The 23,574-nt window shown below is 49.0% G+C and overlaps 1 protein-coding gene across 1 annotated transcript in view; it reads left to right on the forward strand.

Annotated features, from left to right (window-relative positions):
• Positions 1 to 659: 659 nt before the first annotated feature.
• Positions 660 to 23,574, forward strand: part of EIF4EBP1 (eukaryotic translation initiation factor 4E binding protein 1) — a 31,799-nt gene continuing 8,884 nt past the window's right edge. Inside the window, exon 1 of the mRNA XM_002756954.7 lies at positions 660 to 866. Coding sequence (XP_002757000.1) covers positions 722 to 866 — 145 coding nt within the window. The 5' untranslated portion in view covers positions 660 to 721. The remainder of the gene's footprint in view (positions 867 to 23,574) is intronic.

Here is a 23,574-nt window from a genome sequence, read left to right on the forward strand (position 1 = left end):
CCAATTCAGGGGCTATCGGGAAACCTTTTGGACAAACTATTACTCCTCCCCTACGCGTCCCCCCTCCCGGCCGCCCCCAACTCTAAATTTAGCTCCCAGGACGCTGCTGGTTGGTTCACTCCTCCCACCCCTTCTCTTCCTCTCTAAAGGCCAGGAGCGGAATTGTTAGTCCCTCCACACCCATCCCCATCAAGGTCAAGAAATTGAGGTGGGGTGAGCATGACCAGTCAATCCCACTTTCTCATCTGAGGAACTGAGGCAACGAACAGGGAGTGCCAAAGGGTACACCCGGCCTGAAGTCTTAATGCAGAAACCGGGCCTTCCTGCAGTGGGCCGGGTCAGCTCGGATCTCCGCGCGGTCCTGAGTCACCGCCCCCAACCCAGACAAGGATTAACATAGGCGAGCTATTCCGCCCGCCACCCAACCCGGGTCCCTGCCAGAGTGGCGCCGAGGGACCCGAGAGCGGAGGAGCAGTCGCTGGGGGGCGGTATGGAGGAGCCCGTGAGCAGGCGGGCGTGGATCGGGGGGCGGCAGGAGAATCCACGTGCAAGCAGCGGCCTGGAGCTGGGTGGGGCTGCGGCGCGGACTACAAATCCCAGGGGCGTGGGCCTGGAGAGGCGGAAGGGGCGTCCTGGGGCGGGGCGGGCCGGGGCGAGGCGGAGCGAGGCTGCAGGCGCGGGAGGGCAGGGAGAGGTTCGCGGTTGCAGCGCACAGGAGACCATGTCCGGGGGCAGCAGCTGCAGCCAGACCCCAAGCCGAGCCATCCCCGCCACTCGCCGGGTGGTGCTCGGCGACGGCGTGCAGCTCCCGCCCGGGGACTACAGTACGACCCCCGGAGGCACGCTCTTCAGCACCACCCCGGGAGGTAGGCGCTGGCTCGGGGACGCCGCGTGCCGGCTCCCGGGAGGGCGGGAGGATTGGGAATCGCGGATCGGACCGGGCGTCCAGGCTAAAGGGTGCTGTGGCTGGGAAGAACGGAGAAGGGGCGTCGGGGAGACAGCGAGGGTCATGGAAGTGACCGCCCGGCTGTCCTCCGAGTGCGTCGTCCAGACCGGAGCTGCAAACTGCCCCGTTCGTTTCCTCTTTCTGTTAGGTGTCAGACAGCTGACACCTAACTAACAAGCACGCCTCCAGGACTGCCACGTGCCGAGCTGTGCTGCCCCTTGTGGATGTTGGGGGCGCTCCCCAGGCGGGATAGGGCGGGGTCAGTGTGGCCCACGATCCAAGAAAGGCTCGGCCTGGTGTTTTTATGGGATGAGTTGGGATAAATTTATTATTTATCTGTTGGGATAAATGATTTCTACAGGGCCCTGATTTTTTCCCGAGGCACCCCTAGTTTTGCGTTGGACACTCGCGCTCTGACGGAGGTTTGGGTCTGCGGGTGCTCCCCTGCTCCAGCAGCACCTCCCGGGCACCTGTGGCACGTTCCCCATTTATGCAAGTGAGATCTCCGCGGAGGGGCCTGTCGCCACGGGCCGGGCTGTGCAGAAAAGCACGTTCTTCTGTCCGGGGGGAGGAGGAGGCACCGTGTGACCTCCCTGGGAGAGGATGAGGAAGAGGAAGCTGAGCTGGCACGGGTGGGGTGGACAGCCTCGGGCTGCCCTCAGGAACCTGGCATTCCCTCCCAGCCCCGGAGCCGCAGCGCACAGGCGCTGATGAAACCTACGCTCCTGTTTGCATGATGAAATAAATCCTCGTGGCTCACCACTTCGGTCCCATCCTTGCACTGCCCCCACTCCTTTTGCTCCTCTGCCTCCATCCTCCTCCACGCTGCTTTCCAAACTACTGGAAAACGCGACAGATCCCGGCGCTTGGCTCGGTGGCGGTGGGGGCCAAATGCTTATTTTCTCAGGCAGATTCTGCCCCACCGGCAGCAAGCACAGCCGGATCCGAGGTCCTCTGCCGTTCGATCCAAAACATACACTGTTAGAACGGTTAGGGATCTTGTCCAACTCTGCCGCCTGTTCTACAGAGCCAGGCACTGAGGCCTCAGAGCTGGAACACGTGTCCATTGTCACACCGTTTTCCCAGATTGGGCAAGAAATAGCAACCAGGCAGAGAAAGGAGGAATGCTTCCTCTTCTGTTAGAAATGATCCGAGGAGAAGCTTGCAGGCGCTCTTGTTGCCACTCCCGACTCATCCTCTTTCACTTGTAGTCCATGCTGTTCTCCTTTGTCTCTGTCACAATGGTCTACCAGGCCAATTCCTGACACTTTTGGAGTTCTTTCAACTGAGGGGGTAAGTGTCTGCTGGATTCGTTCAGGGTGGGCCCTGAGGCTGGCCTGAAGGAACAGGGAGCCTCTTTTTGCACCCTTTGTTGCTGGATTGTTGGGTCAAATTAGAAGCCAGGGATACTGTTTATAGGCACTTCTGGCCGAGGTACCAAGATTCATGCCTGTAATCCCAGCATTTTGGGGAGGAGCCAAGGCAGGAGAATTGCTTTAGGCCAGGAGTTCAAGACCAGCCTGGGCAACATAGTGAGATGCCATCTCTACAAAAAAAAAACAAACAACAACAAAAAGAATGTTGTCCTAGCTACTCCAGAGGCTGAGGCCAGAGGATCGCTTGAGGCCAGGAATTGGAGGCTGTGGTGAGCTATGATTGACCACTGCAGACCTTATCTCTAAAATAAATAATAAATGTAAAATATAGGAACTTTGAATCCACTTTTCACTTTGGATTGGGAAGTGGAGAGTAGTCAGGGGGCTGACAGCAAATCCCACTCACTTTGAAGGTCTTTAGCAGTAGCAGGAAGGGAGAAGGGGCTTCTGCATTGGGACATGGCATATGTTTCTGAGATTACTGGAAGAAGCTAGCAGTGCCAGGAACCTAAAGCCAGCTCACTCTTTGGGGCGGCCTGTGGAGCAGGTACAGCTCCCAGTCCCTAAGCCAGGGAAATCCGGCTTACTTCTACTAAAGTCAAGCAAGCCTGGTCAGCCTCGATTAGCCAAGGTGTGGACTCTTCCTCCAAAGCCCACCTTAGCCCACTTCTGCCAGGGCAGAGAAGCTGAAATGGTCACATCCTGGGACCCTTTGGCTCCAGACCAGAATACTGCCTCTCACTCTTCCAGGTGCATAAGGATAACTGGGGTCTTCATTTAAGGTATATTCTGATTCTGTAGGTGGGGGTGGGGACTAGATTCAGCATTTCTTTTCTTTCTTTCTTTCTTTTCTTTCTTCCTTCCTTCCTTTCTTTTTTTTTTTTTTTTTTGAGACAGGGTCTCCTCTGTCGCCCAGGCTGGAATGCTGTGGTGCGATCTTGGCTCACAGCAACCTCCACCTCCTGGGTTTAAGCGATCCTCCCACCTCACCTCCCTGATACCTGGGACAACAGGCACATGCCACCCATGCTGGCTAATTTTTGTATTTTTTGGTAGAGACGGATGTTACACCATGTTGGGCAGGCTGGTCTTCAACTTCTGACCTCAAGTGATCTGCCCGCCTCTGCCTCCCAAAGTGCTGGGATTACAGGCGTGAGTCACCATGCCCAGCCTAGAGTCAGCATTTCTAACTAGCTCTCAGTGAGTAGTGCACATACCACACTCTGAGTACTCAGGAATTAGTGGAACATCACTTCCCTTACCTTTCAGATCTCTGGAGTCTGGGGGGAAAAAAGATGGTTCCATTTGAGATAAATTTTGAAGTTGGGTTCAGCATCCATCTCTAAATCATGGTGTGGAAAGCTGGGCTTTTGATAGAGTGTCTGCACCTGCTTACTTAGAGGGACTGTCAGCTTCTCAGGAATGGAGTAAATGCCCACCAATCACTCCTGCTGGGAATAGCCCTCAAGTGATTGTCCGTGGGTGGAAAGAAGCAGGCGTTGGGTTGAACTATCCCCATTTCTATAACTCCAGTTTGCTTTCTGTTTTGTTTTTTTTTTTTAACCTGAGATAAGGTCTTACCCTGTCACCCAGGCTAGAGTACAGTGGCATGATCCTAGCTCACTACAGTCTCAAACTCCTGGGCTCAAGTGATCCTCCTGCCTCAGCCTTGTAAGTAGCTGGGACTATTGGCACGTGCCACCATGCCCTGCTAAATTTTAAATTTTTTTGTAGAGGGGGGATCTCTCTGTGTTGCTCAGGCTGGTTTCAAACTCCTGGGCTCAACCAGTCCTCCCACCTCGGCCTCCCAAACTGCTGGAATTACAGGGATGAGTCACTTCTCCTGGCCTCCAGTTTGCTTTTCATGGTCATTAACCATTTGCACACTGAGGCCCTGCTCTGAGGTTAGCTGTCTGGAGTACTTAAGAGAATTTTGCCAAAGGGAGTGTCATGTATGAATATTTGAGTCTGTGGAGTCTTGGAAATATCCAGCAATACCGTAAACTGCCCATTAGCCAGTAGAACCTTTGAGTGGGTCAGAAAGAAACCTTCCCTCATCAGTCTCCCCATTCCCAGCTCCACGTTACCTCTTTGCCTCCGAAGCCTACAAACAGGGTTGGATGGCAGTCCTGCCTAAGACCTATGCCTGGATAAGGTGAATCAGAGGTGAGCAGGTAGGGCTGCAGGTGTTAATGGCACCCTGTTTGGTTAAGCAAACAAGGTCTGTGCCCAGGAAGCTTACCTTGGAACAGCTCCCAGGTCTTTGGACATGAAACAGTGCTGGGAAGAGGGGGACGTAGACTGGGCCCCAAAGCCACAGCACAGCCCATGTCCTGAGGCCGTAGTCACATAGAGGAAGTTATTATTAAGGATCGGTTAAAAGAGGGAAGAAGTTATTATTAAGGATCGGTTAAAAGAGTCTGGACATTAAATGCAGTGAGGGAGAAACAATGGGCCCTCTTCTCACATTGACCTGAGCTTCCTTTTAAAGTGTTTGAGGGAGCTGGGTGCAGTGGCTCGCTCCTGTAATCCCAGCTACTAGGAAGGCTGAAGCAGGAACATTACTTGAGGCCAGGAGTTTGAGACCAGCCTGAGTAACATAGTGAGACTCTGTCTGTGTAAATTAAATAAATAAAATTTTTTTAAGTGTTGGAAGCATTCCACACTGTGTCCCTAATTAAACATTTGGTGGGGGGTTCCTGGTGTAGAGCATCCCAAACTCCCTCCAGTGCTCAGACTCCTTGTTTTTTTTTTTTTTGAGGCAGAATTTTGCTCTTGTTACCCAGGCTGGAGTGCAATGGCGCTATCTCAGCTCACCGCAACCTCCGCCTCCTGGGTTCAGGCAATTCTCCTGCCTCAGCCTCCCAAGTAGCTGGGATTACAGGCGTGCACCACCATGCCCAGCTAATTTTTTGTATTTTTAGTAGAGACGGGGTTTCACCATGTTGACCAGGATGGTCTCGATGTTTGTTTATTTTTAGATGGAGTTTTACTCTTGTTGCCCAGGCTGGAGGGCAGTGCCACAATCTTGGTCACTGCAACCTATGCCTCCTGGGTTCAAATGATTCTCCTGCCTCAGCCTCCTGGCTAGCTGGGATTACAGGCATATACACCATGCCCAGCTACTTTTTGTATTTTGATTAGAGACAGGTTTTACCATGTTAGTCAGGCTGGTCTCCAACTCCTGACCTCAGGTGATCTACCCGCCTCGGCCTCCCAAAGTTTTGGGATTACAGGCATGAGTCACCATCCCCAGCCTTACTATTTTACTATTTTAGTTTATTTTTGAGGCCGAGTCTCACTCTGTTGCCCAGGCTAGAGTGCAGTGGCATGATCTCAGCTCACTGCAGCCTCCACCTCCCAGGTTCAGGTTGATTCTCCTGCCTCAGCCTCCTGGGTAGCTGGGATGACAGGCACATACCACCATGCCCAGATGATTTTTTTTTTTCCCTCGAGACAGAGTCTTGCTCTGTTGCTCAGGCTGGAGTGCAATGGTACAATCTCAGCTCACTGCAACCTCTGCCTCCTGGGTTCAAGCAATTCTCCTGCCTCAGCCTGCCAAGTAGCTGGGATTAGAGGTGCACACAACCATGACCAGCTAATGTTTTGCATTTTTAGTAGAGATGGGGTTTCTCCATGTTGGTTAGGCTGGTCTCAAACTCCTGACCTTGTGATCCGCCCACCTCAGGCTCCCCAAGTGCTGGGATTACAGGCATGAGCCACTTCGCCCAACCTATTTTATTTTCTTTTTGAGGTAGAGTCTTGTTCTGTCACCCAGGTTGGAGTGCAGTGGCACCATCTCGACACACTGCAGCATCTGCCTGCTAGGTTCAAGCAATTCTCCTGCCTCAGCCTCCCAAGTAGCTGGGACCACATACCCAGCTACATTTTTGTATTTTTAGTAAAGACAGCATTTCACCATGTTGGCAAGCTTTGTCTCAAACTCCTGGCCTTAAGTGATCCACCCACCTCAACCTCCCAAAGTGCTGGGATTACAAGCATAAGCCACCACATCTGGCCAGGCTCCTTGTTTTTGTTTTTATTTTTATTTTTTGAGACAGAATCTTGTCCCGTCACCCAGGCTGGAGTACAATGGTGTGATCTTGTTTTGCTTTGTTTTTTAGTGTTTTTTTTTTTTTTTTGAGATGGAGTCTTGCTCTGTTGCCAGGCTGGAGTACAGTGGCAAAATCTCAGCTTACTGCAACCTCCACTTCCCAGGTTCAAGCTATTTCCCTGCCTCCACCTCCCAAGTAGCTGGGACTACAGGCACGCACCACCACACCCAGCTGATTTTTTGTATTTTAGTAAAGATGGGATTTCACCATGTTGGCCAGGATGGTCTCAATCTCCTGACCTAATGATCCACCCACCTCCGCCTCCCAAAGTGTTGGGATTAGAGGCATGAGCCACCGTGCCTGGCCTTTAATGGCATGATCTTGGCTCACTGCAACCTCTGCCTCCTGAGTTCAAAGCAATTCAGCTTCCCAAAGTGCTAGGACTATAGCCATGAGCCACCATGCCTGGCCCTCTATTTCTTTATTATTTGAAAGGAGAAGCCAGGTGCAGTGGCTCACACCTGTAATCCCAGCACTTTGGGAGGCCGAGGCAGACAGATACCTGAGGTCATGAATTCGAGACCACCTTGGCCAACATGGTGAAACTGTGTATCTACTAAAAACACACAAAAAAATAGCCAGGCCTGGCAGCAGGAGCCTGTAATCCCACCTACTCAGGAGGCTGAGGCACAAGAATCACTTCAACATGGTAGGCGGAGGTTGCAGTGAGTCGAGATCATGCCATTGTACTCCAGCCTGGGTGACAAGAGTGAAATTTTGTCTCAAAAAAAAAAAAAAGGAAGAGTTTGATTTTTTTTTTTTTCTTCCTAAAAGAGCAAAAAAAGCCCTTCAATTACCAAATTTTGGGAAAAAGTCGGCAGAGCAGTGCCATATTTATCCATTGGCATAAAGTAGTGAGGCATTTCCTCATATGGACCTTTATTTTAATGTTCTGGAAGATGAGTTAGGAAGGCACGGCAACATTTTCTGTTCTTTTTTTTTGTTTTGGTTTTGTTATTTGAGACAGGGTCTTGCTTTGTCAGTCAGGCTGGAGTGCAGTAGCAGCCTCGACCTCCCGGGCTCAAGCGATCCTCCCATCTCAGCCTCCCAAAGGGCTGGGACTACAGGCGTGCACTACTATGCCTGGCTAATTTTTGTATTTTTTGGTAGAGTTGGGGTTTCGCCATGTTGCCTACGCTGGTCTCAAACTCGTGAGCTAATCCACCTGCCTTGGCCTCCCAAAGTTCTGGGATTATTGGCAGGTGCCACCGCGCCTGACCTGAGAAGGCACAGCAATACTGAAAAAAAGGAACGTTGCTTTCTTAGGTGAGTTTTTAAATAAAAATGTTCACTTATATGCACATAAATTCTTGCTTGTGCCAACAAACCCATGAAAAAACCTGTTTATTTCTGGTCTGACTTAGACCCGTGCCTGGGGTTTCTCTTCATTATGATTCACAGCGAATGAATCACACTATTTGTTTACGTGTTTATTCCCTAGGTTAGCCAGGAAGTTTTTTCAGGCAGTCTTACTCATCTTTGTATCCACATGACCTAATGCCAGGCCTAGTATTTGGAAAGTGAAGAGTTGGAAAGAAGGCTAGAATAAAGCGTTCCTCTCAGGATAGCCTAGTTTTCTTACCATCAGGCCTGGGTCTCCACGGGTTTAATGATGATGTTTAAATTTCCTTTTCTGTCCTTTCAGTTGCAGGGTATAAGTGTTTATCTCAGAATGTTCCAGGGATAGAAATTAACTTTCTCTGTTTTGATGTTGTTGTTTGTTTTTTTGTTTGTTTTTTTGAGACAAGGTCTTACTCTGTTGCAAGTTGGAGTGCAGTGGCATGATCATGGCTCACTGCAGCCTTGGTCCCCTGAGCTCAGGTGATTCTCTTGCCTGAGCCTCCCCAGTAGCTGGGACTATAAGCACACGCTGCCACGCCTGGCTAATCTTTAAATTTTTTAGTAGAGACAGAGTTTTGCCGTGTTGCCCAGGCTCATCTGGAACTCCTGGACTTAAGTGATCCACCACCTCAGCCTCCCAAAGCACCGGGATTACAGGCATGAGCCACTGAACCAGCCAGAGAATAATTTTCTCTGAACCTTACTACTTATCCTCATACAGATGGTCCCCGCGTATGATGGTGTGACTACAATTTTTGACTTTACAATGGTGTGAACGTGATATGCATTCAGTAGGAATTGTACTTTTTAAAATTGTTTTTGAGACAAGACTCTCGTTCTATTACCCATGCTAGAGTGCAGTGGCATGATCTCTGCTCACTGCAACCTCTGCCTCTCAGGCTCAAGCAATTCTCCCACCTCAGCCTCCCAAGTAGCTGGGGCTACAGTTGTGCGCCACCACACCTGGCCTAGAAATTGTACATTGAATTTTGAATTTTGATCTGTTTCTGGGCCAGCAATATGAGGTATATACTCTCGAGACGCTCGGCAGGGACAGTGAGGGAAAAAAAACTTTCCTGGCTAACCTAGGGAACAAACACGTAAATAAATAGTGTGATTCATTCGCTGTGAATCATAATGAAGAAAGACCCCAGGCACGGGTCTAAGTCAGACCAGAAAGAAACAGGTTTTTCATGGGTTTGTTGGCACAGGCAAGAATTTATGTGCATACAAGAGAACATTTTTATTTAAAACTGTTAAACGTGACGCTCAGCAGGGAAGTGAACATTTTTATTTGCAGCTCCCATTCAGCCCTGCAAACGTGAGGACAAACGGCCAATTACAAGCTTGTCCAACCTGAGGCCCTCGGGCCACGTGTGGCCCTGGATGGCTTTGAATGAGGCCCAATACAAGTCCGTTAACTTCCTTAAAACATTTTGAGATTTCTTTTTCTTTTTTTTTATTTTTTGGAGACAGAGTTTTGCTCTTGTTACCCAGACTGGAGTGCAATGGCGGGATCTCAGCTCACCGCAACCGCGGAGTAGCTGGGATTATAGGCGCACACCACCATGCCCAGCTAATTTTTGTATTTTTAGTAGAGACGGGGTTTCACCATGTTGACCAGGATGGTCTCGATCTCTTGACCTCGTGATCCACCCACCTCAGCCTCCCAAAGTGCTGGGATTATAGGCGTGAGCCACCGTGCCTGGCCTCTTTTTCTTTTTTTTAACCTCATCAGCTATTGTTAGTGTTAGCGTTTTTTTTTTTTTTTTTTTTTTTTTGAGACGGAGTTTCACTCTGGTTGCCCAGGCTGGAGTGCAATGGCACAATCATCGCAATCTTCACCTCCCAGGTTTAAGCAATTCTTCTGCCTCAGCCTCCCAAATAGCTGGGATTGCAGCCATCTGCCACCATGCCCAGCTAATTTTGTAGTAACAGGGTTTCTCCATGTTGGTCAGGCTGGTCTCGAGCTCCTGACCTCAGGTGATCTGCCCACCTCAGCCTCTGAAAGTGCTGGGATTATAGGCATGAGCCACCTCGCCTGGCCAGTGTTATTGTATTTTATGTGTGGTGCAAGACTAGAGTCTAGTGTGCTGTGTTACTAGATGATTTTGCCCAACTGCAGGCTAATGTAAGTGTTCTCAGCACATTTAAGGTAGGGAAGGCTAAGCTATGATGTTCGGTAGGTTAGGTATACTAAATGCTTTTTTTTTTTTTTTTTGAGATAGAGTCTCATTCTGTCGCCCAAGCTGGAGAGCAGTGGTGCAATCTCTGCTCACTGCAATCTCCACCTCCTGCTTCAAGCAATTCTCCTGCTTCAGCCGCCTGAGTTGCTGAAATTACAGGCATGCGCCACCACCCTGGCTAATTTTGTATTTTTAGCATAGGTGGGTTTTCACCATGTTGGCCAGGCTGATCTTGAACTCCTGACCTCTAGTGATCTGCCCGCCTCAGCCTCTGAAAGTGCTGGGGTTATAGGTGTGAACCACCGCACCTGGCAGTGATATTTTCTACATATGCTGGATTTATTGGGACATACTTCAGTGTAAGTCAAGGAACATTTGTATTACAGATAGCAGTATTGATGATATTACTTTTTCCAGTATTACTGAACAGGGAGTGGATATTACTTTTTATTTGATTTTCCATTCTTTTCTTTTCTTTTTTAACTTTTTACAGATAGGGTCTCCCGTCTGTGGCCCGGGCGGGAGTGCCTATGGGCTGGCGTGCAGTGGCACGATCACCACTCACTATAACTTTGAGCTCCTGGGCTCAAGCAATCTTCCTGCCTCAACTTCCCGAGTAGCTGGGACTACAGGCACACGCTACCATACCTGGCTAATTTTTATTTTTTTGTACAGATGAGCTCTCTCTTTGTTGCCCAAGCTAGTCTTGAACTCCTGACCTCAAGCAATCCTCCAGCCTCAACCTCACAAAGCATTGGGATTACAGATGTGAGCCAATGTACCTGGTTACTTTTTCTTATACTGAACAAAACAGTTTTGAGGCCAGGGTCTCAGACGCTGGGACTGATGATATTTATTTATCTGTTTGCATCCAGTATTGCTGACAAGACAAGAGTAGATAACTTCTGCCCACTGGCATTTGGGCGCTCAAGGGCATGGACAGCAAAGGGCTTCTTATAATCTTACTGTTATACCCATGAAAGCTCATGAAGAGAGCTCAGATACGAGCCTCAGAGGATCAGGGTTTCTTAGCTGCCCAGGGACACTTTGTGAAAATGGTTGTATCAGTTAGCTATTGCTGTATAACAAGCCATTCCCAAACAGTAACTAAGCAGCAGCAATTTGTCATTTCTCTCCATCCTTTGGGCTGGTTGGGTTCTTTGCAGATCTTGCCTGAGCTTACTCATATGGCTGCATACAGTTGACAGCTGGATTGTCCCGGGGTGGAAGCTCCAAGATGGTCTTATCCACATAACTGGGCCACTGCTGGGGACAGCCAGAAGCCTGGGAGTTCACTCTATCCTCTTGGTCTCTCAACATTCTGATCACTCAGTAGTCTAGCTTCAGTTCTATTTACATGGTAGTTTCCAAGGCCACTTAAGGCCTAGCCTCAGAAGTCCCATAACATCACTTACCAAGTATTTCATCAGTCAAAGTAAGTCACAGGGCCAGCCCAGATTCAGGGAAACAGGAAGTAAATGCCTTTTTTTTTTTTAAGATGGAGTCTTCCTCTGTCGCCCAGTCTGGAGTGTTGTGGCCGGATCTTGGCTCACGGAAACCTCTGCCTTCCGGGTTCAGGTGATTCTCTTGCCTCAGCCTCCCAAGTAGCTGGGATTACAAGCCTGCACCACCACGCCCGGCTAATTTTTTTTTTTTTTTAAGAGGAGTCTCACTCTGTCACCACGATGGAGTGCAGTGGCGTGATCTTGGCTCACTGCAACCTCTGCCTCTTGGGTTCAAGTGATTCTCCTGCCTTAGCCTCCCAGTAGCTGGGATTACCGGTACCCACTACCACGCCTGGCTAATTTTTTTGAATTTTTAGTAGAGACAGGGTTTCACCATGTTGGCCAGGCTGGTCTGATGGATCAGGAATTGATCCATTGGTCTGATTCGTCTGCTGTAGCTTCCCAAAGTGCTGGGATTACAGGCGTGAGCTACCGGGTCCAGCCGGCTAATTTGTGTATTTTTAGTAGAGACAGGGTTTTGCTACATTGCCCATGCTGGTCTTTAACTCCTGAGCTCAGGTGATCCACCTGCCTTAGCCTCCCAAAGTGCTGGGATTACAGATGTGAGCCACCATGACTGGCCTTTTTTATTTGTCTGTTTGTTTGAGACAGAGTCTCATTCTGTCCCTCAGGCCAGAGTGCAGTGGCATGATGTCAACTAACTACAACCTCCATCTCTCATGTTCAAGTGCTTCTCTTGCTTCAGCCTCCCAAGTAGCTGGGACTACAGGTGCCTGCCACCATGCCCGGCTAATTTTTATATTTTTAGTAGAGATGGGGGTCTCACCATGTTGGCCAGGCTGGTCTCTAATTCCTGACCTCAGGTGATCTGCCTGCCTTGGCCTCTCAAAGCACTGGGATTACAGGTGTGAGCCACCACGCCTGGCAGGAAATACATGCCTTTTAATGAGAGAAGTTACATGCACAAATAGGAATGGAGGAGTTGTAGGAGCCACATTTTCTAATAATCTTCCACAAGAGCCAGACCTCAAAGAATGGGCCTTGGAGGGAACTTGCTGCCCATCCTGATGTGTGGCCAGCATAACCAGGACCAGGTGTGGAAGCGGACTGGAATCACAACCCTGTGAATCACGGTTAGTTTAAGAACAAAGGACACCTTCCTGAAGGTACTGACTCATAGATCCCATACTCTGTCTTCAAGGCCTTACATTCAGCTCCACAAAGCAAACCATACAGGGTCGGGTACAGTAGCTCATGCCTGTAATCCCAGCACTGTGAGGCCAAGGCGGGTGGATTGCTTGAGAACAGGAGTTCGAGACCAGCTTGGCCAACATAGTGAGACCCTGTCTTTACAAAAAAATTTACAAACTAGCCAGGCATAGTGGCATGTACCTGTAGTCCTAGCTACTTGGGAAGCTGAGGCAGGAGGATCAGTGGAGCCCAGGAATTTGAGGTTACAGTGAGCTATGATCACGCCACTGCACTCTAGCCTGTGTGACAGAGTGAGACCCTGTCTCAGAAAGAAAAACAAAAAAGCAAACCACACAGGTGGCCCTGATGCTGGACTACTAAGCAATATATTCCTCTCTGTGTCGTGCTTTCATTGCAAGCCACCACCCAAACCATCTCTTCCGCCTCCAAGTGTCCTACAGGCCAGGCTTTGGGAACACGCCTTGGAGGAGCCCATACCTGCTCTGCCCTACCCAGCACTCCCATATGAACATCCTTAACTTTCTGGAGTACTTGCGATAGAATGGACTTCTGTATCTGTGCCCAGCAGTACAAAACCAGACAAGAATGAGAGTAGCAGAGGGTGCAGTCGGGTCAACAGTATGGAAGTCTCTTGCCTTAAGGAGTGTGTGGTGTAAACAGATTTCTCTATTCTGCCCTTCTGAACGCAAGGGTAGAGTGGGCCTGCATTAGGTTACTGTGGCTGCCATAACAAAATACCAAAGATTGGATGGTTTAAACAAAATGAGGCTGGGCACCTGTAATCCCAGCACTTTGGAAGGCCTAGGCGGGCGGATCACAAGGTCAGGAGTTTGAGACCAGCCTGGCCAATATAGTGAAATCCAATCTCTACTAAAAAATATAAAAATTAGCCGGGTGTGGTGGTGTGTGCCTATAGTTCCAGCTACCTGGGAAGCTGAGTCAGGAGACTCAGCTTGAACCCAGGAGGCAGAGGTTGCAGTGAGCCAAGACTGTGCCATTGCACTCCATCATGGGTGACAGAACAAGACTGTCTCAAAAAAAAAAAAAAAAATTATCTCCCAGTTCTGGAGGCTGGAAGTCCAAGATCAGAGCGCCAGCAGGGTTGGGTTTTGAGGCCTTTCTCCTTGACTTGCAGATGGCCACCTTCTCCCTGTGTCTGCACATGGGCCTTCCTCTGTCTGTATCCAAGTCTGTTCTCATAATGACCTCAGTCAGATTTGATTGGGGCCCTACCCTAACAAACTCATTTTAATTTAATCATCCCTCCAAATATAGTTATATTTTGAGATACTGGGGGTTGGGCTTCAACATAAGAGTTTGGAGGGCAAGCCGAGCATGGTGGCTCATGCCTGTAATCCCAGCTACCAGGAGGAGGCTAAAGCAGGAGAATCTCTAGAACCTGGGAGGCAGAGGCTTCAGTGAACTGAGATCATGCCACTGCACTCCAGCCTGGATGACAGAGCGGGACCCCATCTCAATAAAAAAAAAGTTTTTGGGGGAGATGCTATTCAGCTCATAACAGGGCCATTCTCCTTTCCAAGTGGGTCAGCAATCACTGCTGTTTGTAATGGGAGACATTTCAGAAGACCATTCCCTAATGGTAATGAATTTCAGAGACAGTTTCACCACTAGGTGCATTTGAAGTGTTTGGGAGGAGACAAAGGAAGGGGAGGAGGTTGGCCAGCAATCAGAATAATTAGCTCAGCTATTTTGTTCTGAAAGTCTCTGTCGAAGCCAATTTTCTTTTTCTTTTCTTCTTCTCTTTTTTTTTTTTTGAGGCGTAGTCTTGCTCTGTTGCCTGGGCTGGAGTGCAGTGGCGCAATCTCAGCTCACTGCAAACTCCGCCTCCTGGGTTCAAGCGATTCTCTTGCCTCAGCCTCCTGAGTAGCTGGGACCACAGGTGTGCGCAATCACACCTGGCTAATTTTTCTATTTTTAGTAGAGACGGGGTTTCACTATGTTGGCCAAGCTGGTCTTGAACTCCTGACCTCAGAAGATCCATCTGCATTGGCTTCCCAAAGTGCTGAGATTACAGGCATGAGCCACTGTGCCTGGCCCAAAGCCAATTTTCAAAGAAACTGACATTCCGTCGGTGCCAGGGCCTTGGAGGGAGACGCTGCCGATTGTCCCCATCTGGTATCCCGCAGCTTCATAAACCCCTGGTCCCTGAGAAATGTCGGGGTCTTGGTTCTCTTTGCGGAGGTGGGTGGTTGAGGGGCAGAGGTAAAGAAAAGCCTTGGACCGAGAGTGCTCTGCGTCTTTCACCAAGATTTCCCCCTCTGCCAGTTCTGTCCTGCTTGTTAAATAAACCATCCAGCCAGAAAAGCCGCCCAAACACATGCGATTCCTCCCCAGACTGTGGCGAGGAGGGAGGGAAGACGGAAATTCTGGCATGGCGGTGTATTTACCTCCGGGTTAACAGGGAGCTGCTGCCCAGACCTGGAGTTCAGATTGTCCAGGGTGTTCTGCTCACTGGCTGTTGGCTTGGAACGGAGCACAAGCATTAGGACCTCCCCCATCCCGGCCCTGTTGTGAAATGCTGTCTCTCTCCCTGGAATGGGAACAGCAGTTCTAGGAATTCCATCCTCGTACTCTCACTAAGCCTCACATCCCCCCATCCAGGGAAAGAACGCTTCTGCCAAAGAAACCCCAGGGGAAAGTGAGGGACATGTACGGCTCAGTTTACAGAAGTCCTGTCTAGCTGTGGAGTATGGGCACTGGAGGGCTGTGGGGAAGCATTCAAGGCAGGGAACATCCTGTTCTGACAAGCACCCAGAAGTCTAAGACCTCTTAATTTTTCCAGCCAAGAGTGTTAGCTAAGGGCTGGTAGCCTGGTCTGCCTTACTAATTTCGTTTTATTTTGTAGAGACAGGGTCTCACTTTGTCAACCAGGCTGGAGTACAGTAGCATGATCCCAGCTCACTGCAGCCTTGAACTCCTAGGCTAAAGCGATCCTCCTGCCTCGGCCTCTGGAGTAGCTGAGACCATAGGCACACACCATCTTGACAGGCTACTTTTTAAGTTTTTTGTAGCAACGAGGGTCTCACTATATTGCCCAGGCTGGTCTCAAACTCCTGGCCTCAAGCAATCCATGTGCCTCGTCCTCCCAAAACTCTATGATTGCAGGCATGAGCCACTGCACCTAGTCAGCCTTGCTGATTTTAAATAGTAGAAGGCATTTAGGATTGGAGTCAATGGAGGTTAGGTTGGACTCTGGATGGCTGTGAGGGGACAGCCTTTCTGGGTCTCAGTTTCCTTTCTGGAAGGCGAGGCTCCTCCATGGGCAGTTGCAGGGGGAACTGAGACCTAGCATGTCAGACTGTGAGCACAGACCAGAGGGGATGATGGATGGCAACCAGGATTGCTATATACACCTCACCTGAAAATCTGAGCCTTGGCCAGGCGCCACACCTATAATCCCAACACTCTGGGAGACCAAAGTGAGCAGATCACGAGATCAAGAGATCGAGATCATGCTGGCCAACAGAGTGAAACCTACCTCTACTAAAAATACAAAAAGTAGCAGCTGGGCATGGTGGCACACACCTATAATCCCAGCTACTCAGGAGGCTGAGGCAGGGGAATCACTTGAACTAGGGAGTCGGAGTTTGCAGTGAGCCAAGATCGAGCCACTACACTCCAGCCTGGGCAACAGAGTAAGACTCTGTCTCAAAAAAAGAAAACACTAAGCCTTTATCATGCAGCACTTCAGTGCTCCTTGGCCTCCAAAAAAATGCTCCCTGTTCCCGGCTTATGACATCTTTCTTTGGTTGTATATGTTCTCCCAAGTGATTTTCTTTTTAACAGCAATTACGTGAGTGTCACTGTATTCTCATACAAAGAACTTTGATGTTCTTTATTTTATTTAATCTTCACGATATTCCTTTGAGGTGTGGATTTTGTGATTCCCTCCCTCTTAAGCTGAGGAATGAAAGAGCAACTTGCAGTTCAGGGACTGGTATGTGGCAAGCCCAGGTCTGAGCCCAGAATGCCTGCCTCCAAGCACTGTGCTATTTGTACAGTGAGTACCTGCCAACAAGGAGATCCTAAAAATAAATGGCACATGCCTGGTGCTTTAAAATAGTTTGAATGAGCCTAGTATAGTGCCCTTGTTTTACAAGTAAAGAAACTAGAACCTAAGGGGAATGTCTCTGTGGCTTTATTTATTGTAATCCCAGAACTTTGGGAGGCCAAGGTGGGTGGATTGCTCAAGCCCACAAGTTCAAAACCGACCAAGGCAGCATGACAAAACCTCATCTACAATAAATAAATAAATAAATAAATTAGCTGGGCATGGTGGTGCATGCCTGTAGGCCCAGCTACTTGGGAGGCTGAGGCAAGAGGATCACTTGAGCCCAGGAGGCAGAAGTTGCAGTGAGCCTAGATCACACTCCAGCCTGGGCAACAGAGCAAGATGCTATCTCAAAAAATAATAATAATGATAATTAATTAATTAAAATATTTATTTACTTATTTTTAGAGAGAGATCTTGTTCTATCTCCCAGGCTACTGTGCAATGGTACAATTGTAGCTCCCTGCAGCCTTGAATTCTGGTTCAAGCCATCCTCCTGCCTCAGCCTCCTAAGTAGCTGGGACTGCAGGAATACACCACTATACCTGGCTAATTTTTTTTTTTTTTTTTTGAGATGAAGTCTCATTCTGTCACCCAAGCTGGAGTGCAATGGTGTGATCTCAGCTCACTGCAACCTCTGCCTCCCAGCTTCAAGCAATTCTCCTGCCTCAGCCTTCCAAGTACCTGGGATCACAGGCATGTGCCACCACATCCAGCTAATTTTTGTATTTTTAGTAGAGATAGGGTTTTACCACGTTGATCAGGCTGGTCTCAATCTCGTGACCTCAGGTGATCCACCTGCCTGGGCCTCCCAAAGTACTGGGATTTCAGGCATGAACCACCACACCTGGCCTACGCCTGGCTAATTTTTAACTTTGTAGAGATGGGAGCGCACTTTGTTATCCATGCTGGTCTCGAACCCCTTTGTTTCTTTATACGTCGAAAGCAAACTGCTGTCACCACAAAGCATGCCTTGAAAAAAAACATGTATGATTCCTATATTTAGTGCACATCTGGAGTTTAAAATCCCAAAGGATGCTGCCTAGCAAACATGCTGAAGTTCATGATGGTTCTTGGTTTCCGTGGACCTAAAAAGGATGGAGGACGCCCTCACCCTGTCCCCTCCAAGTCTCTGTCCTGGGTTGCTTACCTGTCCTGTGATTTGTCCCTTTGACTGATAATTAGTTCCTGGTATGGATGAGACTGAATAAATAGTGAAATATGTCACCTGGACCCATGCAGGTCATGATAATAGCTAGAATTGTATGGGGCTTACATTGCGTCAGCCACTGTTCAAATCCATCCAGTAACGCTATGCAGTTGGGACTATCATCATCATCATCATCATCATCATCATCATCATCATCGCCATTCTTGCAGAAGCAGAAACTGAGGCACAAAGAGCTTAAGTCATAACTTGCCCAGAGTCATGAGAGCTGGTAAATGGAATGACAGAGCTGGGTTTCCAAAGGCTTTCTGATAGGAGCCTCAGTTACTGCCCACAGATAGTTCAAGACCGAACCTTGAACTCTACCCTCAGCACGCGACAGGGGCTGGATCCCAGCTACACAGATGGTTTGAGGCATAGGGCAGGAGTGCTCCTCTCTTCTCCTGCCCTGCTGGGGGGCAGGGTTCTGGATTTCCCTGCTGTGCATCTTCAGGTTGGCAATAGAGATCAGCCTTAGCCCACCTTCCTCACCCCTTGGGCGCCACAGAACTGGGTGAGATGGACGTTTCTCTGGGCCAAGGGTTTAGGGTCAGGCTGCCTGGAAGCAGGAAGATGGGCTTGGGATTTGTGTCCCTCTGTGGTCTCCCCTTAGGCCTGTCTGTGGCTATGCTTGGCTGTAATCACTTGTCTACAGGTCTTTCTTGACTCAATTAGATAAGGTTTAGATCTAGGTGCTTTCACTACATCTGACTTTTTTATATCCCTAGTGCCTAGCATGGTACTGGGACAAATTAGAGGTTCAGTGAGTAAATAAATGAGACCAGCATACCTACTTTCAGGAAAAAGGATTGAGCAAAGACTAGCAAATTTGTGGGTGAGATTAATACTTTTGTCCCTGGACGACAGTAGTCTCTATACTTGAATACGGTTCATGGAGTTAAGGTGTAGTGTAGATTTTGTTTTTGTTTTTGAGATGGAGTCTCACTCTGTCACTGAGGCTGGAGTGCAATGGCCAGTCTTGGCTCACTGCAACATCCGCCCAGGTTCAAGCAGTTTTCCTTCCTCAGACTCCCAACTAGCTGGAATTATGGGTGCATGCCAACATGCCCAACTAATTTTTGTATTTTTAGTAAAGACAGGGTTTCGCCATGTTGGCCAGGCTGGTAGCAAACTCCTGACCTCAGGCAACCCACCCACCTTACCCTCCCAAAGCACTGGGATTACAAGCATGAGCCACCACACCCAGCCTGAATCACTTTTTTGATAGATGAAGAGTTGTTAGTTTGTTTGCTTGTTTGTGTTTGTTTGTTTTTTGAGGCAGAATCTTGCTCTGTTGCCCAGGCTGGGGTGCAGTGGCGAAATCTTGGCTCACTGCAACATCTGCCTCCCTGGTTCAAGCAATTCTTCTGCCTCAGCCTCCCAAGTAGCTGGGAATACAGGTGCAAACACCACCACACCCGGCTAATTTTTGTAGCCCACCATATTGGCCAGGCTGGTCTTGAACTCCTAACCTCATGATCTGCCCACCTCAGCCTCCCAAAGTGCTGGGATTAAAGGCATGAGCCACTGTGCCCAGCCCTCACCAGTTTTTTTCACTGCAGACCCCTGTGCCAAAATCAGTTTCTTGAGGTCTTTATCTTCACTCTTTATTCTGAAGCAGGAGAGAGGGGAGGTCAACTTGAAATTTCCTATCACCCCCCTCCTTGGGGTAAGGGACATCTGGCACCCCTCTGGTAAGGTTGCTTGAGAGAGTAAGCCTCGGGGCAGCTGCCAGACACTGCTAAGAACCTGGGATTTCCATTTTCCATGCAGACTTACAAGCAGTCTCCCTGTTATCAGCCGCCAGCTCCAGATTCCACGCTGTCCCTAACTCCTGAACCTTCCTAGAGTTCTCTGGGGTAAATGGAGAACTTGCTCCTCCTCCACCTCCCTGCATATCCGTGTCACCCACTTCCTCCCTGTGAGATTGTTGGCCACGGGTGCACTTGCCTGTCTTTACCTGTTGTGATTTGGGGTGACAGTTGGAGCTCTCTCTGCATTCAGGTTGGAAAGCACGCTTGTTCTTCTCATTCTTGGTGTTTGGCATGAGATAAGGAGTAGGAGAAAAATGTCATGGCTCTGCCATCTTGCAGTCACCTTGATCCTCAAAAGTACTTCATACTCTTTGTAGTGACCTAGTGGAGGTGGGTCATTTACCCCAGTGTAGAGAGGGGTCCAAGACAGGCTCATTGAGGAAACAGAACCTCAGCTAAAGAGGTTTTGTTTTGCTTTTATTTATTTATTTTTTGTGTGTGATGGAGTCTTGCTCTGTCTCCCAGGCCAGAGTACAATGGCATGATCTCATTGTAACCTCCACCTCCCAGGTTCAAGTGATTCTCCCGCATCAGCCTCCCAAGTAGCTGGGATTAGGTGTGTGCTGCCACGCCTAGCTAATTTTTGTATTTTTAGTAGAGGCAGGATTTCACCATGTTGGCTAGGCTAGTCTTGAACTCCTGACCTCAGGTTATCCACCTGCCTCAGCCTCCCAGAGTGCTAGGATTACAGGCATGAGCCAACGCACCCGGCCTATTTTGCTTTTAAAAATGAGGTCTCGCTTTGTTGGCCAAGCTGGTCTGGAACTCCCAACCTCAAGTGATCCTCTAACCTTGGCCTCCCAAAGTGTCGGGATTTACAGATGTGAGTCAGTGCGCCCAGTCATAGCCCCCACCTTTGGCTGAAGAGTTTTATGTGGAAGCCACCCTGGTCTGATGCCACTTCACCTGCGGAACACATACACAGAGGTGACTGTCAGACCACACCTGACCAGCAGCCCTGAGGGGATCTTGGCATCCATCCCGCCCACCCTGTTTTCATTTCCTGACCTTGTACATGGGCCAAGTGTGCCCAGCACCAAGAGGCTCTGCAGCAGTGTCTTGAGCCAAGGCTTTGAAGTTTGTCTTTTTTTTTTTTTTTTTTTTGAGACGGATCTCGCTCTGGCTCCCAGACTGGAGTACAGTGGTGCAATCACCACTCACTGCATCCTCAATCTCCTGAGCTCAGGCAATCCTCTCAGCTCAGCCTCCTAAGTAGCTAGGACTCTTAAATGCATGCCATCATCCTGGCTAATTTTTAAAAAATTTTTGTAGGCCGGGCGCAGTGGCTCATGGCCACTGAGGCAGGGAGGCAGAGAGACTGAGGCAGGGAGATTGCTTGAATCCAGGAGGAGGTTGCAGTGAGCCAAGATCGCACCACTGCACTCCAGCCTGGGCAACAGAATGAGACTCCGTCTCAAAAAAAAAAAAAAAAAGAGAGAGAAAATCTATAGATACAGGTCTTGCTATGTTGCTCAGGCTGCTCTTGAACTCCTGGGCTCAAGTGATCCTCCCACCTCAGCCTCCCAAAGTGCTGGGCTTGCAGATGTGAGCCACCTCACCTGGCCTTCAGCTGACTTTCTGAACACTGCTGTTTACTCTTCACAGCCCCCTCTCCAACTGAAATACTCTGATTTTATTTATGTATTTATTTGTTTGTTTATTTGAGATGGTGTCTTGCTCCATCATCCAGGCTAGAGTGCAGCAGCACAATCTTGGCTTGCTGCAAGATTTGCCACCCAGCTTGAACTGATTCTCCTGCCTCAGCCTCCTCAGTAGCTGGGATTACAGGCATGTGCCACCACGCCCAGCTGATTGTTTTTGTATTTTTAGTAGAGATGGGGTGTCACCATGTTGGCCAGGCTGGACTTGAACTCTTAGCCTTGTGATCCACTCACCTCAGCCTCCCAAAGTGCTGGGATTACAGGCGTGAGCCACTGCACCCAGCAAATACTCTGATTTTATTAGGTAAAATTGGAATTCTGTTTTTTTTTTTTAAGACAGAGTCTCACTTTGTTGCCAGGTGCCAGGCACCAGGCTGGAGTGCAGTGGCACAATCTCGGCTCACTACAACCTCCGCCTCCTGGGTTCAAGCAATTCTCCTGCCTCAGCCTCCCAAGTAGCTGGGACTACAGGCGCATGCCACCATGCCCAGCTAATTTTTGCATTTTTAGTAGAGACGGGGTTTCACCATGTTGGCCAGGATGGTCTCGATCTCTTGATCTCATGATCCACCTGCCTTGGCCTCCCAAAGTGCTGGGATTACAGGCTTGAGCCACCGCACCCGGCCAGAATTCTTATTTTTAAGTAAGTGCAGTAGCCATAGGACAAAGGGCACAGAGACTTTTTCTTTCTCTCTTTTAAGTATAATTAATGATTTTTTTTTTTAATTTTCTTTTTGAAATGGAGTATTGCTCTGTTGCCCAGGCTGGAGTGCAGTGGTGCGATCTCAGCTCACTGCAGCCTCTGCCTCCCAGATTCAAGCGATTCTCCTGCCTGAGTCCAGAGTAGCTGGGATTACAGGTGTGTGCCACCACACCAGCTAATTCTTGTATTTTTGGTAGAGACAGGGTTTCACCATGTCGGCCAGGCTGGTGAAAGCAAGATCTTGAAGAGGTATTTGTCCTCCCACATTGATAGCAGCACTATTCATGGTAACTGAGAAGTAGAAGCAGCCCAGTGTCCATCACTTGGAGGAGAGAATAAGCATGATGAACACACGCTCACTCTGGGGTGTTATTCAGCCTTCAGCTGGAAGGAAATCTTACCACAGGCTACAGTGTGGAGCGGCTTTGAGGACATCATGCTAAGTGAAATAAGCTAGCCATGAAAAGGCAAATCCTATATGATTCCACTTATATAAGATGCCTAGAGTGGTCAAATTCAGAGAGACAGAAAGTGGTTCCCTGGTTGCCAGGGCCTCAAGGAAGAGGGGAATGGGAGTTGGGTTTTGTTATTGTTGTTGTTGTTTTTGAGATGGAGTCTTGCTCTGTCGCCAGGCTGGAATGCAATGGGGCCATCTCAGCTCACTGCAACTTCCGCCTCCCGGGTTCCAGGGATCCTCCTGCCTCAGCCTCCCAAGTAGCTGGGACTACAGGCATGCCCCACCACGCTCGGCTAATTTTCTTATTTTTAGTAGATGAGGTAGATTTCACCATGTTGGATGATCTTGGTCTCTTGACCTTGTGATCCGCCTGCCTCAGCCTCCCAAAGTGCTGGGATTGCAGGCATGAGCCACCACACCTGGCTGGGAGTTGTTATTTCATGGGTGTAGAGCTTCAGTTTTGCATGATGAAAACATTTTGGAGATGAATGGCAGTGACGGTAGCACAGCACTGATAATTTATTTAACACTACTGGACTGTACCCTTAAAATGTTTAAGATGATGAATATTATGTGTACTTAACCACAATTTTTAAAAAATCACTAGGGGCTGTTGATTTTTTTTTTTTTGAGACGGAGTTTCGCTCTTGTTACCCAGGCTGGAGTGCAATGGCCCGATCTCGGCTCACCTCAACCTCCGCCCCCTGGGTTCAGGCAATTCTCCTGCCTCAGCCTCCTGAGTAGCTGGGATTACAGGCACGCGCCACTGTGCCCAGCTAATTTTTTTTTTTTGTAATTTTAAGTAGAGACGGGGTTTCACCATGTTGACCTGGTTGGTCTCGATCTGCCGACCTCGTGATCCACCTGCCTCGGCCTCCCAAAGTGCTGGGATTACAGGCTTGAGGGGGCTGTTGATTTTAAAGAGGCTCTTCAGACGATGGCTGGCCTCTGGGCTCTTCTTTAAGACTATTTAATCTTTAACTCTTAGGTTTCATTCTATGGTAAACAAACCAATAAT

Source organism: Callithrix jacchus, chromosome 13 (assembly GCF_049354715.1).
Source record: "Callithrix jacchus isolate 240 chromosome 13, calJac240_pri, whole genome shotgun sequence".
NCBI lineage: Eukaryota > Metazoa > Chordata > Mammalia > Primates > Cebidae > Callithrix > Callithrix jacchus.